Below are 15,962 nucleotides of genomic sequence, written 5' to 3' on the forward strand. Positions count from 1 at the left end.
AGTGAAAAATAGCAAACTTCAGTCTATGTTCAATCAATATCAGTTCTTTCTTTGGAGGTAGATAGTATGCTTCATCATTAGTTCTTTGGGATTGTCTTGGATCATTTTATCGCTGAGAATGGTTAAGTCATTCACAATTCATTTTTTTTCTCCATTAGCATCTGCCTAGTCCTAATGATGAGAATACATTATAGTGGAAAGAAAACTGAATTAACCATTAACTTGCTGTGTAACCTTCTGTCTGGGCCTTGGTTTCTTCATCTATAATGTGAAAGGGTTAGATTATGAGGTCCTTTCTGAAACTGATACCCTGCAACTAGACCTCTGAATTTCTCTAATTCATCCATCTATTGGATATAGACCTACTTCTGCCTCTAAAGCCCCATCATCAAGAGTCAGCTGCCGGGGCAGCTAGGTGGCGCAGTGGATAGAGCACTGGCCCTGGAGTCAGGAGTACCTGGGTTCAAATCTGGCCTCAGACGCTTAACACTTACTAGCTGTATGACCCTGGGAAAGTCACTTAACCCCAATTGCCTCACTTAAAAAAGAAAAAAAAAAGAGTCAGCTGCCCCAAATAGTGTTCTAAAGTGAAGGCTGGACTGGTCTATAGGACAGATAGCTATTGAGATCGCCCTGCCTCATGGGGGCCCCTGCTCTGGGCATTGGCCTACTCCTGAGGATATGACACCCATGAGAAGGGTAGATACTTAGTAAATATGAAATCAATGAATCGTATAATAAATGAATGGGAGGGGCGGGGGAAACTAGGTAACACAGTGGATAAAGCACTGGCCCTGGATTCAGGAGGACTTGAGTTCAAATCTGGCCTCAGACACTTAACACTTACTAGCTGTGTGACCCTGGGCAAATCACTTAACCCTCATTGCCCCACAAAAATAAATAAACAAAACAAACAAACAAATGAATGAATGAATAGATAGATAGATAGATAAATAAATGAATGAATGAATGAATGAACAAACAAATAAACAAACAAACAAATAAATAAATGAATAAATAAATAAATAAATAAATAAATGAATAAATAAATAAATAAATAAATGAATGAATGAATGAATGAATAAATAAATAAATAAATAAATAAATAAATAAATAAATAAATAAATAAATAAATAAATAAATAAATAGGAGACCAATGGTACTGAAAGAGTCCAAGAAATCCTACTCTCTGCTTGAACTACTTTTAGGTGGTTAAGATTTCATTAGGTCACTGCCAAGTCAGTCAGATTGACCTCTACTGAACCCCTACCCAACCCCAACTTTCTCTTATCTGTACCTTCCTTTATCCCAGAAACTCGGAAAGGCAGAGGAAGGGTACAGAGGTGATGGGGAGAACAGCTAAACCCCTAGCTTCTATACAGACCTCTGGTAGGGGGAGTAGGGAGACAGAACTTTGTTCAAAGAAATAGGGAGCTCTTTCTAGGGAGAGAGTCCATGCCACCTTTATACTTCAGAGTCTGGCCTGAGCCAGTCTGCCCCTTTGGAAAAATCTTGATGCTCATTTTATCTTCTCCATGGGGAGGTAGAGTGGGGAGTGTCCTTGGTTCTCTCCAAAGAGAACAGGTTAATTACACCTTCCCTGTGTTGGGTTATCCCCTTGGGTTGATCCTATCACTGCAATTAACCAAATCCCATAGTCTGGAAGATTAGGTTTCCTTCTGATTGGTCAGATAGGTTATCATCCATTTTTGTTACCAGTTTATGCCAGCCTGGCCTGAGTCTTCCAATGACTCCTTGGTGGCTCCTAAGAGATGTCAGTGTCTGGAGCAAGGTCACTGTCAAGGCTAGGGGCTAGAGAGCAGAGACTCTTGATTCTCCCAGGGATCCTAGAATCTGGATGGGTAGACTAGGGGTGGTGGTGAGGGAGTAGGAAGAGACAGAGAGCAAAGGACTAAGTTCCGGTTTTGGGTGAATGGTGAGGTATGTTAAGGGTTAAAATTCTAGCTAAACTGTCTAAAATATCTAATGAGTGGTCGCCAATAAATTATAAGCTTTAGCAAGAGTTAGACTTTTAAGCATTTATTAAGGAGAATAAGAATTTGGTAAAGAGAGAGAAAAAGGCCTAGATTCCTATCTATTAAAGGGAGAGCACATTTCTAGCTCCCTTCTCCGCCAGAGTCCAGAGGAAAGAGAGCGAGACTGAGCGCCAGTCTCTTCCTTCCTCCTCCCACTAGCCCGCGTCAGGAAGTGACGCCAAAGAAAAGACTCCTGGTCTTGCCCTCAAAGACCTTCGCTTCATGGGCAGAACTCTTCTACAGTTAGTATCCAGCAGGTGGCGTTATTCCAATCGTTACAGGTATAAGCCCTATACATTTAAATATATATATATTCCTGGGGGGCAGCTAGGTGGCTCAGTGGATAAAGCACCAGCCCTGGATTCAGGAGTACTTGAGTTCAAATTCAGCCTCAGACACTTAACACTTACTAGCTGTGTGACCTTGGGCAAGTCACTTAACCCCAATTGCCTCACTTTAAAATATATATATATTCCTGTTCTAAGTCTTGTTCTCCATAAAGGCCTGAGATGGCCCAGAGCTCAGTCCATGGTTGGAAGATGGTGTTGGTCCACACGTGACCTGGTGGGACACTAAATCCCCAGACCCTGGACACAGCTTTGGGAGCCACAAGATCAGTCTTAACTTTGGCTCCATGGAGCAGACAGAGGTATACAGCAAACAGGTGTGAAGGGGTTACTTTAAGTCTCCCCAAGCCCCAGCCCAGGGGGTAGATGATTCAGACTCTGCTCCCAGTGGGGGTGGCAGTTGGGGGTGTTGTCTGAACCTCAGAGATTCTTCTGATATCTGAGAATGGGAAGGGACAGCATTCCAATGGCTCACTAGGGGAACCACCACCTTGGGTGACAGCACCAAGAGACCCAGATCCTTCAGGAAATGCTCTGGGCTAAGGTCACTCTCAAGATGTTTCGATTAGGCTGAGGGCCAAAGAGAAATCCAATTTGAGAGAGTTCCAGGTAGAAAAGGAATTTAAGGGGGCATCTAGGTGGCACAGTGGATTCAGGAGGACCTGAGTTCAAATGCAGCCTCAGACAATTGACACTTACTAGCTGTGTGACCTTGGGCAAGTCACTTAACCCTCATTGAGCCACCACCACCCCCCAAAAAAAAGAAAAGAAAAAAAAAGAAAAGGAATTTAATCTGGGAAGGCTTGGAATTAAGACACAGGACTGAGGGAACCAGGATTTATATCTTAAATTGGACAGAGCTGTGTACTCTTTGGCTCTGCTATGTACCGGTAATTAGCTGACAGAGAATTTTGTGTTCCAGAATTCTCCTACTAGAGCAAAATGTCCTTGAAACTGCTGCCTGAGTGTGGGGGTCACATATCAGAAAGGACTCAAAAGACGTTAAGGACTAGAGAAGAGAGGCTACAGCTCCAGAAAGAGACCTCCCTCCCTGACCCTTCCTTGAGTATTGGCATCAAAAGTGGTCAAGGGAAACTTAGTGGAACTAAGGATTTCAACCAACTAATCCAGGATCCTTTGCCTCCCGAGAGGGGAGAGAAGCAGCCAGAAGAGGCTTCAAAGTCAGCTGGTTCTTGGACCCCTTTTTCTGATCCTTTCTCTTTCTCCTTCTTCTAGCCACCCAGAGTCAAGTATGCCAAGGCCCAGTTTGACTTCACCGCCCAGAACTCCTCACAGATCAGCTTCTATCAGGGTGACATCATCGAGCTGCTGGAACATTCTGACCCCAACTGGTGGAAAGGCCAGCTCTGTGGCAGAGTGGGTTTCTTCCCTCGGAACTACGTCCATCCCATCCACATGTGAACTGTTACCTGGTCCTCACCTCTCTCCATCTTGAAGAGTTGCTTTGAATGGCCACAGCCCCTGAGGATTTTCTGGATGAGCAAGTGCCCACAGTGGGGAGGAGCCAGTGGGTTCCCTACTGTTCTGGTATTGAGGGTACAGAAAGGGTTTCCTGCTATATCCAGAGGTGCCTGAGTCAGGTTGGACCTTGGGAGGGTGCTTTCTGGACCAATTCTATTCTGCAAACATTGATTAAACACTTATTATGTGCAAAGACAAAAACAATCCTTTCCCTCAAAGAACTTACATTCTGTTAGAAGGATAAAATCTGTACTAGAATGTCATGTCAAATCAAGAAACATTTACTAAGCACTTATTATATACCAGGCACTGTGCTAAGTTCTAGGAATACCAAAAAAAAAAAAAAAAAAGGCAAAAACCACTCCTTGCTCTCAGGGTGTTCATAGTCTAAGTGGGGGGCGGGAGGTTGTGGGGGGATACAGTATGCAAACAGCTATATACAAACAAGATATAAACATATTCAATTGGGGTGGTCTAAGAGGGAAGATGCCAGCATTAAGGAGAATCAGGAAAGTCTTGCAGAAGGTAGGATTTTAGCTATGCCTTGAAGGAAGCCAGGGAAACTAGGAGGTGGAGGTGGGGAGGGAGAGAATTCCAGGCAATACAAAATTTATATAAAGTAATTTGGGGGCAGCTAGGTAGTGCAGTGGATAAAGCACCAGCCCTGGATTCAGGTGGACCTGAGTTCAAATCCGGCCTCAGACACTCAACACTTACTAGCTGTGTGACCCTGGGCAAGTCACTTAACCCTCATTGCCCCACAGGGGAAAAAATTTTTAAATAAGTAAATAAATAAAAATAATAAAGTAATTTGAAGAGGCAGAGAGTGCTAATAACTATATGCATGCACAAAGTGTGGGCCAGGTGTGCCAACACAACTGTGAGGGAGCATTTCCATTGAACAATTTCTTGAGAAATAACTGATTTTTACTTAGTGAATGAAGCATTATTACTTTTATCAGGGGCAGCTAGATGGTACAGTGGATAGAGCATTGGACCTGAAATTGGGAGGACCTGAGTTCAAACTTCACCTTAGACACTTACTAGCTGTGTGACCCTGGGCAAGTCACTTGACCCCAACTGCCTTAAAAACATCTAGGGCCATCTCTAGTCATCCTGATCTATATCTATATCTATATCTATATCTATATCTATATCTATATCTATATCTATATCTATATCTATATCTATATCTATATCTATATCTATATCTATATCTATATCTATATCTATATCTATATCTATATCTATATCTATATCTATATCTATATCTATATCTATATCTATATCTATATCTATATCTATATCTGTCTATCATGCTACTGGACCCCTCCCTCACTTAAATCCAATTCAGTGCAAGTCATGACATTAATTTGATGTCATGGTCCTTTTTGAGATCGAAGGCCAAAATAACAACAATTACTTTTATCACCCATGTGTAAGGTAGATATGGAACTTATTTGTACTCTTTTCAACTGCAAGGATGCTTAAACCAGGTTCTACTTATAATATGCCCATATATATAAAAAATATGCTCATGAGTAATAGGGGTCCCACATGTGAAAGGGATCTTTAGGTATAATAATAATGTTAGTCCCTGGATAATAATAATAATAATAATAATAATATACATGTGTATATGTGTGTATATATTTACATATATATTTAATCTCTTCAATGGTTTCTCTTACTAGGGGAAAAGGGGAATCATGATTACAAAGAGCCAATATGGCTTTATCAAAAAACAACTGGGGGGGCGGCTAGGTGGCGCAGTGGATAAAGCACCGGCCCTGGACTCAGGAGTTCCTGAGTTCAAATCCGGCCTCAGACACTTGACACTTACTAGCTGTGTGACCTTGGGCAAGTCACTTAACCCCAATTGCCCTGCAAAAAAAAAAAAAAAAAAGAAAAGGAAAAAACAACTGGGGCAGCTAGGTGGCACAGTGGATAGAGTACCGGCCCTGGAGTCAGGAGTACCTAAGTTCAAATCCGGCCTCAGACACTTAACACTTACTAGCTGTGTGACCCTGGGCAAGTCACTTAACCCCAATTGCCTCACTTCAAAAAAAAAACAAAAAACCCCAACCAACCCCATTTCCCTTTTTGATAGGATTACTAACCTGGATAAAGTTTGCCCAGATGTTAGCAAAGCTTTTGATCAAATATTTCATACCATTCTCAAGTAGGGGGTGGATGAGCACTTGTTGGGTGTGTTATTGTGGGGGTTTCTTTCATGTGCAGGTCAGACTAGATGGCCACTGAGGTCTCTTTCCACCCCCAAATTCTCTGATTATATGGGGGTAATTTTGATTTATACCCTTATCCCCAGTGGAGATCAAAGGGTCCCTCATGTCCTCTACCCCTAACTTAACCTAAACTTCCATTGGAGGGTAAAAATATCTCCAGTCTCTTCAAGGGCAAGCCTTTTCCTAAGTCATGCCTGAGGCATCAACATGAAATCACTCCAGTCAGGATTCAGTAGCTATCAGTGTTTTCTTTTTTAAACCAAACAGTTGAAGTAGCATAGAAATTAAAAGGGTTAACAAGCAGAGAGAATAAGCAAAGGCCCAGGTCTTTCTTTTCCCTTCCCTCCCCCAATTGCTCCCCATGCAGTGTCATCTTACCAATATTTCTGTCAGTTCCAAGGAATTTCCATGCCATCCACTTAAGGTCCTGTTCTCCAATGTCCAAACAGCAACCTGCTTGACAGCTAAGTCCCAGGGATGCAGGGAGTACAGGGTGAGGGTACCCAAAGTAGGATACATCACCTTCCTCCCTTAGCCCCTATTCTTTTCTGTGACACAGCAAGATGGATTCTCTTTGTGCCAGCTTGCTTCTTGCTGTAGCTTTCTTTTTCTCCTTCTTACAAGCCCCTTCAAGATTAAAGTCAAAGCTAACCCTGAAACTTGACAATCTGGGTAAACCACCTGTCCAGAAGTTCAGACCCATCCCTGAAGTTTCTCTATACCCTGTGCATATGACCAAAGGTAAGTTGCTTTCAGAAAGGCCTCAGGACATCTTCTCTGTGCCTTGAAGGAAGTTAAGGATTCTGGGAGAGATAGATGAAGAAGGAGTGCATCCCAACAAAATCGGGCAGACAAAAGTGATAATAAATTCAAACATTTGGGGGCAGCTAGGTGGTGCAGTAGATAGAGCACCGGCCCTGGACTCAGGAGGACCTGAGTTCAAATCCTGCCTCAGACACTTGACACTTACTAGCTGTGTGATCCTGGCCCAGTCACTTAACCCCAATTGCCTCACCAAAAAAAAAAAAAAAATCAAACATTTATTAAGTGCCTGCTGTATGTAAAGCACTGGATTAGGCATTGAAGGAAATATAAGGTTTAGATATATAAAACCATCCCTGCCCTCACAGAGTTTATAGTCTAGTTAACAGTTTCTCGACTGAGACACCAACACATAACTATAACATACAACCATATGTGATAACTGTTACAGAAGGACCAACAAAATATTAAGTTAGGTTTCACAGGGAAGGTTGTTGTCAAGTGTATCAAAGAAGGCTTTGAGGAGAGGGGCAGCTTTTGAGTTGAGCTTTAAAGGACAGGTCAGAATCCAGTAGGTGAAGGGGAAGAAGAAAGATGTCTTCCACAAAGTCACAGAAGTGTGATGGAGAGGTACATGATTGGAGGAGCAGAGAAGGGACTAACATGAGGAGAGGCTGGAAAGGCAGGATGGTGCCATATTAGGCATGACTTTGAACGATGAGCATTCAAGAAGAATTTGAGTTTTGCTTAGTAAGCAAGAAGAAGCCATGGTTTTTTTTGAACCGAGGAATCACATGACTAGATATACGCATAAGGAAGATTATTCTGACAGAAAATGAGGTTTGGGACTCTCAGTTCAGTCCTTTGCTTGGAGCCAAATACTCAGTTCTGGGCCCAGGGACTTGTCTGGGATTGAGGAATTCTTGCCACATCTCTAGAAGGCCAGTGTTCAGTAAGTCCCACTAAGCTACCTGGGTTTCCCCTCTCTATGGCTGCCATCGGTAGGGCCAAAAGAAGACCTTTTTATAAATTCTTCTCCAAATTGGCATCTATGATGGTGGGGAGAAGGATATTACTAAAGGGCAGACTTTACTTCCTCCAGTCCTCTTTTATCCTTCCCTCTGGGACCTGCCAGGTCTTCTCTTGCTACTTTGTCTCCCATCAGTTTCTTGACCAGGAGCAGCAAGGTAAGAGTGTCAGGAAGAACCTGAGTTCAAATCTTGCCTTGGACACTTACTAGCTGCATGATCCTGGGCAAGCCACTTAAACTCTCCAAACTTTATTTTCCTCATCTGTAAAAATGGAGATAATAGTAGCACCTACCTCACAGGCTTGTTGTGAGGATTAAGTGAGATAACATATGTATAGTGCTTTAACACAACCCTCCCAAACTCTGCCCCTTAACAACCTTTTATAAAAGGCCCATAGGTCCTGTACAGGGGTTATAATTCAACCTAGTTTGAGCCAATAAAATCATTTTCAATGCTGTTAATCACTCCAAGAGAATGTTCAGGAAACAATCAAAGAGGCACAATCAAAATGCTCCAAATATAACAAAGTGTGGTAAAATAATGGATTGGGTGTGAAAAAGGAACTACTAAGTACCCACTTAAAGGTGATTAGATCTTGAATTTAAATTTAGCCAACCCTGAGAAGGAGAGTTCTCAGAGGCTGTGGACTGTGACATCAATCAGCCAAACAACTTGAAGAACCTCCCATTTCTGGGAGGAGAACAGGAAGTACAAAGCGGAGGCTGGCAGACAGATGGGATCTCTGTCTTTTGGTTCAAGACATTGGCTTGGTGGCAGGACTTCACATGGGCTGTTAGGAAGGCTAAGCTTTCCATGCTATAAGGAATCTGTTCTCAATCTTTCTCTCTCTTTACTATCTTTTATCTTTTAATAAACCCTTAAAAGCCTAAACTCTTGGCAAATTTATCAGTGATTTTAGCCAGTTTCCCCCCAAAATTGGGGGGGGGAACAGATTAGAACCCACATTTAGATTTTTAAACAACACAAAAATCCCAAATAATAATAACCCCATTTATTTTCACTGAATTGACCAAGCTCTCCTGATGAACTCTCCACAGATAGATTGGAAGATGGAAGAGAGAAGAAAGATCAAAAGGGGAAATATCTCCATAGTGACAATTGCAATGGTCTAGGCCGATAGTGCTAAACTCAAATAGAAACAGGGGCCACTAATCCATACATAAAGATACATGCAGGCTGCATATTGACTTAGTTTTAAAATGTAATAATATCTAGGTTTAATTGTATTTTTATTTATTTTGGTAAATATTTTCAAGTTACACTTTGATCTGATTTGGGCCACACTTGTGGGTGTTGTAGGCTTCAGGCAGCCCAGGGGCTATGTTTAATACTTGGTCTAGACACATGATAATCAGGGCCTATGTTAGTTGGCAGTGATGGGAATTGGGAGGGGAGAGGGGACAGGTGTGAGAACAGAGAGAATCAAGAGGACTGGGTAACTGATGGAATGTGAAAGATGAAAAGTGAAGTCAGAAGAGGAGCAGGTTTAGGGAGAAAGATTATGTTTGTTTTTTGTTTTGTGGGGCAACGGGAGTTAAGTGACTTGCCCAGGGTCACACAGCTAGTGTCAAGTGTCTGAGGCCAGATTTGAACTCAGGTACTCCTGAATCCAGGGCCTGTGCTTTATCCACTGCGCCACCTAGCTGCCCCCTGGGAGAAAGATTATGAACTGTACTTTAGAACTGACTTTTATTCTGGCATCCAACCCCCTCTGTGAGATCTATGCCTCTCACATTCCAGTCTCCAAAACTCCTACTACTCAAACCTCAGAAGCATAACTTCTTCCCTCTTTCTCTGTGTACATCCAGATGGAACTTCAGGAGGCCAGTATTTCTGGGCAGAGCATCTTGCTTCAGGTCTCCCTAGATTGACCATGGGTTACATGATGTCATTGGGATGGGTAGAACTTAGCAGGGGATGCTAATTTTTGCCACCACCTTTCCCGGTTCAATTTTGCTTTATTGTGTCTTGGTTTCTCATAAAGTCATTGGCTTCTATTTGTTCAATCCTCATTCTTAGGCAATTATTTTCATCAGAGAGCTTTTGTACCTCCTTTTCCATTTGGCCAATTTGACTTTTCAAGCTGTTGACTTTTTTCTCATGTCTTTCCTGTATCTCCCTCATTTCTCTTTCCATTTTTTCCTCTACCTCTCTAACTTTATCTTCAAAGTCCATTTTGAGCACCTCTATGGCCTGAGACCAATTCGTATTTTTCTTGGAAGCTTTAGATATAGGGGCCCTGACGTTGACATCTTCCTCTGAGGGTGCCCCTTGGTCTTCCTTGTTACTGAAGAAACTTTCTATGGTCCTCACCTTTCTCTGTCTGTTCATCTTGCCTTTCTTTTACTTGACTTTTAGCTCCTTAAAGTGGGGCACTCTTTCCAGTCTGCAGTATCCCAAGCTTAAGAAGTCCCAGGTGGTATGATTTAAGGAGAATCAGGTTCTTCACTCACCCGGCCTGTTCCCTGGTCCTTAGATGACCCCAGACCAACTTGCTAATCAACCAGCTTTGTGTGTTGTGGTTGTTAGTTCCAACGAGCCTGTGCCCCTCCCTCACCTGGGCCACTGCTACTGGAGCCTACCACCTGGTTCTCGGTAGGGGTGTAAAATCCAAGTTCTGCCTTAGCACCAGCATAGACCCCTGTAGTCTCTCCCCTGCCTAGGGCTCAGCCCACTCACCAGACTGTGAGCTTAGTTCCAGACAACACTGGCACTTCAGCTGATTCAGAGGCTCTGGGGGTCTCCTTCTCTGGTGAGGACTTCCTGAGACTGGATCTGTATCAGGGTGACTGTGGGGTTGGGCCTGACTCCTGTATCAGCACAGCAGCTCCCTCCTTCTGACCTTCCAAGCCGTTCTTGGTTAGAAGATGATTTCAGCACGTTCTTCTGTGAGTTTTGCTGCTCCGGGCATTTTCCTATGGTGTTATTTGGATGTTTTTTGGAGCGATCGTGTCATGAATTTGGGAGCTCACTGCCTTTCCTCCGCCATCTTGGCTCCACCCCCTCCCAGTTCATTTTTGACAGATTAGGACACATTAGTATAAAGTTTGGATGAAGGTCACATGGTTCTATTCTGAAGGGTCGGACCTGAGTTCTAGTCTCAGCTGTTCTCCTGAGTCACTGTGTGTGTGATGTCTAGGTTTTCTTCTAACTCTGAAATTCTATCATTCCTCGATATCAAAGGGATGGAGATCCATAAAATATCTGTTTTACTCTCTGGGACCAGGGACTCCAGCACATATTATTGCTTTTACTTGGTCCCATGGGTATTTCCAGGCTCCCATCCTCAGTTGGTCATTATGTGCTGGCTTGAGTCCCCTAATTCAATTAAATTCAATTCAACAAGCATTTAGTAAGCACCTACTGTGACATTATGCTATTGATGAAGATAGAGAGAAAAAAATCAAACAGTTCATGCCCTTAAGATTACATTGTAGGGGCAGCTAGGTGGCACAGTGGATAGAGCACCGACCCTGGAGTCAGGAGTACCTGAGTTCAAATCCGGCCTCAGACACTTAACACTTACTAGCTGTGTGACCCTGGGCAAGTCACTTAACCCCAATTGCCTCACTAAAAAAAAAAAAAAGATTACATTGTATCTGGAGCAGGAAGGGAGGTATGGAAACAAAAATAGATAAATATAAAAAATATAAAAGCAAATTAGTTTGTCTGCCCTTATTGTGCAGCCACACTGAGGAATAGGGGATCAAAGAGGACCCCTCAAGGAATATTTCTTCTAGGATAGGGTCTCAAAAGGCAGGAGGAAAATTTGAGAAGTTGGGAATGGGGGTGGAGGAAAGGTGATGTTTATTAGAGGAGATATGGGAACAGTGACTAGATTTTCCAAACCCAAGATTGGGATATATGCTCTGACAAAGAATATTCCTTTTGCCCTACCCTGCTTCATTATTTTAAAAAAAAGTTTCTTTAAATCAGGACTATTCGGGAAAACCCAGGTTGTGCATTATTGAGGGGGAAGGTATAGTCATTAAAATGACTAAACATTGTCTGAACGAATGAATCAATAAACATTTATTAAGTGTTTACTATGCGCCAGGCACTGTACTAAGCAGTAGGGATAGAAAAAGAGGCAAAACAAAAAACAAAATGAAAAAACAAAAACAAAACACCCAGACCTTGGGGATTAAGGGATTTAGAAATTAGGAATGAGGTCAGTTCCTTTTGGTAAAATAGGGAAAGACTAGCTCTGAAGCCAGAGGACATGGGTTCAAATCCTACCTCTTATGGATCCCATCTGTGTTACCTTAGGCAAAACCTAAAGGGTTTGGACAGGATGGCCTCAGAGATCCCTTCCAATTCTAAATCTGTGATCCTTTCCTCTTCTAAGGACTCAGAGAAGTTGGTGTTTTTTCCCAACTTCCCAGATACCTACTGCTTCTCTGAAAGCATTCTTTGAAACATATATTATTAATAATAATTATACTTACATATTACATAGTAATTATAATATAATAATTATGTAATTTATATATAATTTATTATATAATATATTATATAGTAAATATAATTACTAATTATATATTACTATTATAGGCAAGCTAGGTAGAGCTTGTGTCCAGTGGGACCTGGAGTCAGGAAGAACCTGAGTTCCAATCTGGCCTTAGACACTTCTGTTATTATGCCTATTCTGGGCCTCTCTGAAAGTAATCTTAATATTGACTTTGGACCACTTGTGTGTGTGGGGGTGCTCCCCCCTTCCCTCCCAACCCCCCAGAAGAAACCCGGTGATAAAGCTGGGGGAATCCATGTATCCACCTACCAACAACTCTGTATTGAGGTCCCCAGAAAGCCTGGGCCTGTGCTTAGACCTTTGGAGTAGATATGAAAAGAAATGACATCTGCTCCATCAAGAATCCAGACGAACAATTTTCCCCATGCAGGTTAGAAGAGATGGTTTTTAAGATTAGAGACAATAACACATCAGTCATCCAGTCAAACAGCAAATGTTTATTCCACGCCTTCTGAGAATAAGGTCCTGGGCCATACAGACCTAGGAGAAGATTCAGTCTCTGCCCTTAGGGAGCTTACAGTCTAGCAGCAGACAAAATACGTACAGACATGATGATAACAGGCAATACACAATCGGTACCCAATACATGGTACAGAAAAAGGATCCGAGTCCAAGATGTTGGGGGCAGAAAGATGGGGATTATTCGGCCATGGGAGAAACATTTTGAGAAATGGAGACAGAACGAGGGAAGTCCCAGATCTAGGAAGGAGCCTACCATTGTTGGAATTGGAGTCAGAAGACTTGAGTTTGAACCCTGCTTCAGGTATTTACTAGCTGTGTGAGCCTGGGCAGGTCACAACCTCTCTGTGCTGGTTTCCTTAACTGTGAAATGGGGATGATAATATCACCTACATTCCCAGGATTGCTGTTGTGAGGACCAATGTCATAATGTATATAAAGTGCTTTGAAAACCTCAAAGTGCCATATAAATGTTAGCTATCATCATTATCATCAAGGAGATAATGAAAGACAGTGGAAGGTCTTGGGTAGTTTGGACTTTGCCCTACAAGTGACTGGGAGCCAATGATGATTCTTGAGTGGGGATGAAAATGATGAAAATAGAATTTGGGGAAGATGAACTTGGCAGTATATATGATGAATCAGAAAGAGACTATAGGCAGATAGAGCACCGGCCCTGGAGTCAGGAGTACCTGAGTTCAAATCCAGCCTCAGACACTTAACACTTACTAGCTGTGTGACCCTGGGCAAGTCACTTAACCCCAACTGCCTCACTAAAAAACAAAACAAAAAAAAGAGACTATAGGCAAGGAAGATGGTTAGGAGGCTACTGCAATGACCCAGGTATGAGATGATCAGGACATGGACCACCACCCAAAGAAGTCAATACAATGAGCAGTGTCCAAGGACTCAGGCTTTAGCTGGGTACTGGGCAGGCACTCAGTTCCATTTTGGAGGAGGAAAGGGAGATGCATGAATACCATTGTCACAGGGTCAGCCCTCTCCAGGCTTAGTTTATACCCTGAGGGGATTTGCTAAACCCGGATCCAATTGACAACCCTGTACACTCAACCTTTTGCTCCCGAAGCTAAGATGGAGCTATTCAATGGTGAAAGTTCCCTTGAGCAGACAAGGTGAAGGATGGGGCATCACTGGTGAAGGGATGAAGGGTCTCAGGTCAGGGTTCCCATGATCCCCTTGAGAGTGATAGTGTGGCTAACAACTGCCTTTCCCTGGGACCCAGGGCATATTCCTGTGTTTAGGAGGGACTGACTCAAAAATGTACATGCCAAGGGACTCCTGGGAGGCATACCAAACTCTGGGCTGATTTACCTTTGCATCTTGCTTTATAAATGTTGTAGAAGTGTTTGATGTTTGGCCAGAAGCCAAGTGATATAGATAGGAAGTGTTCCCTGGGAGGCTATAAAGTCTTTTATGGTGTTTGGTTACTCTCTGGTTCTATTAGATGGTGATTCAGAGGCCCATGCCCCATTGGTTTGGGCTGAGCTAGGCTATTTGGCTTTTCCCCCTACTACTAACACTCAGACTCATGCCTTCTTAGTCAAACCTCACTGAATCTCAAGATCCATACACTTCCCTCTTCCCCCATCCCCAACCCAGATCTCAAGACTAGGAATTCACTGAGTCAGAGACTCAAAGTGGGAGGGAGGAACCTATTTTAGGGAAGCTGGACATGTAGAGGGTGCTTTATATGGATCTGACCATAGGCTAAGGGTAAGGAAGGAGGGAAGAGTCAGGGGTTCATCAAATCAGAGAATATTAGACCCCTAAAGAACCTAAGAAATCATCTAGTTCAGCCCTCTTGTTTAATAGATGAGGAAACTGAGTCCCAGAGAAGGAAAGTGACTTGCTGAAGGTCACACAGCTAATTGGTGGCAGAACTAGGTCTCTCTGACATTGCCTTAAGTAATTATGAGTGGGAGAAGAGAAAGGGGCTAGAGACTTGAAGGCAGATTAAGTCCTCTTCCAGGCTCTGGAATCTTCAGGCAGTGGCCTAAGCTGAAGGTGTTTCCAAGGATTATAAAAAACAGTGGTGGTTGGTGGTGATGGTGGTAGTAGTGGGACACCTTGATGTCAAAGGAGACATGCTCTTGTAAGAACTTTCCACAGCCCAAATGCTTCTGAACCAGGAAAAGAAAAGAAGCCCAGTTTAATAGAAAGAGCATCTGCCTAGAAGTCAGCCTTGGGTTTTAATGCCGGGCCTTTGACCTATTGGTAACTTTGGGCAGGTCACTTCCCTTCTCAAGGCCCCATCTGTAAATCAAATGAGTTGGACCAGATAATCCTTCCAGCTCTAATAGTCTATGATACTTCTCTAGATGTCTAATTGGGATGAATCTCTCCTACATCTCTGATCCCATGATCCTCTGGCTTCCCAGAAAATGAACACCATCAGGCAAAATAGGCATAGAAGAATATGTTGACACACACAAGCAGAATGGCATTGAAGTTGCAAACTCGAGTCCAGAAGGGAGCTCGCTTCTTTCCTGTATGTGGGGAGAATGGGATGCATGGTTTTGAGTGAGTTGGGATGGATGAGGAACTTGATGGGTCAGGAGTGAAGTGAGAATGGGAAACTAAGGAAATAATAGTGGGGGCAGCTAGGTGGCGCAGTGGATAAAGCACCACCCCTGGATTCAGGAGTACTTGAGTTCAAATCCAGACTCAAACACTTAACACTTACTAGCTGTGTGACCCTGGGCAAGTCACTTGACCCTCATTGGCTCACAAAAAAAAAAAAAAAAGGAAATAATAGTACAATACTTGGGTATTAGCATTTGGGAGTCGATAGGGACAGTGATCGGCTCTTTCTAGGATTCCATAAAACATCCTCCAGTCTGTTCCCAGTGCCTTTCTGCCACACCAACCATCATCTGAGGATAGCCTAACATTGAGGCCGCTGGTAAGGGAAGGGAATATAGAAGAAAGACCCAAAGGGAGAATGGGGCTGGGTGGTATGGAAAGGCAAACACTGTGACAAGTCTGGCTCTATCCAGAGTGGTCTAGAGGCCCCCAGGGACCACTTA

The 15,962-nt window shown here is 43.0% G+C and overlaps 2 protein-coding genes across 5 annotated transcripts in view; one reads left to right on the top strand and one right to left on the bottom strand.

Annotated features, from left to right (window-relative positions):
* Positions 1 to 4,191, top strand: part of LOC122735388 (GRB2 related adaptor protein) — a 64,534-nt gene extending 60,343 nt beyond the window's left edge. Inside the window, exon 5 of the mRNA XM_043976900.1 lies at positions 3,620 to 4,191. Coding sequence (XP_043832835.1) covers positions 3,620 to 3,805 — 186 coding nt within the window. The 3' untranslated portion in view covers positions 3,806 to 4,191. The remainder of the gene's footprint in view (positions 1 to 3,619) is intronic.
* An 8,682-nt stretch (positions 4,192 to 12,873) lies between these two features.
* SLC5A10 (solute carrier family 5 member 10) overlaps positions 12,874 to 15,962 on the bottom strand; it is a 186,461-nt gene continuing 183,372 nt past the window's right edge. For all 4 annotated transcript variants that reach the window (XM_043978046.1, XM_043978048.1, XM_043978044.1 and 1 more), the window contains one exon: positions 12,874 to 15,422. In XM_043978046.1, the coding sequence (XP_043833981.1) occupies positions 15,328 to 15,422 (95 nt within the window). In that variant the 3' untranslated portion in view covers positions 12,874 to 15,327. The remainder of the gene's footprint in view (positions 15,423 to 15,962) is intronic.

Source organism: Dromiciops gliroides, chromosome 1, assembly GCF_019393635.1.
Source record: "Dromiciops gliroides isolate mDroGli1 chromosome 1, mDroGli1.pri, whole genome shotgun sequence".
Classification (NCBI taxonomy): Eukaryota; Metazoa; Chordata; class Mammalia; order Microbiotheria; family Microbiotheriidae; genus Dromiciops; species Dromiciops gliroides.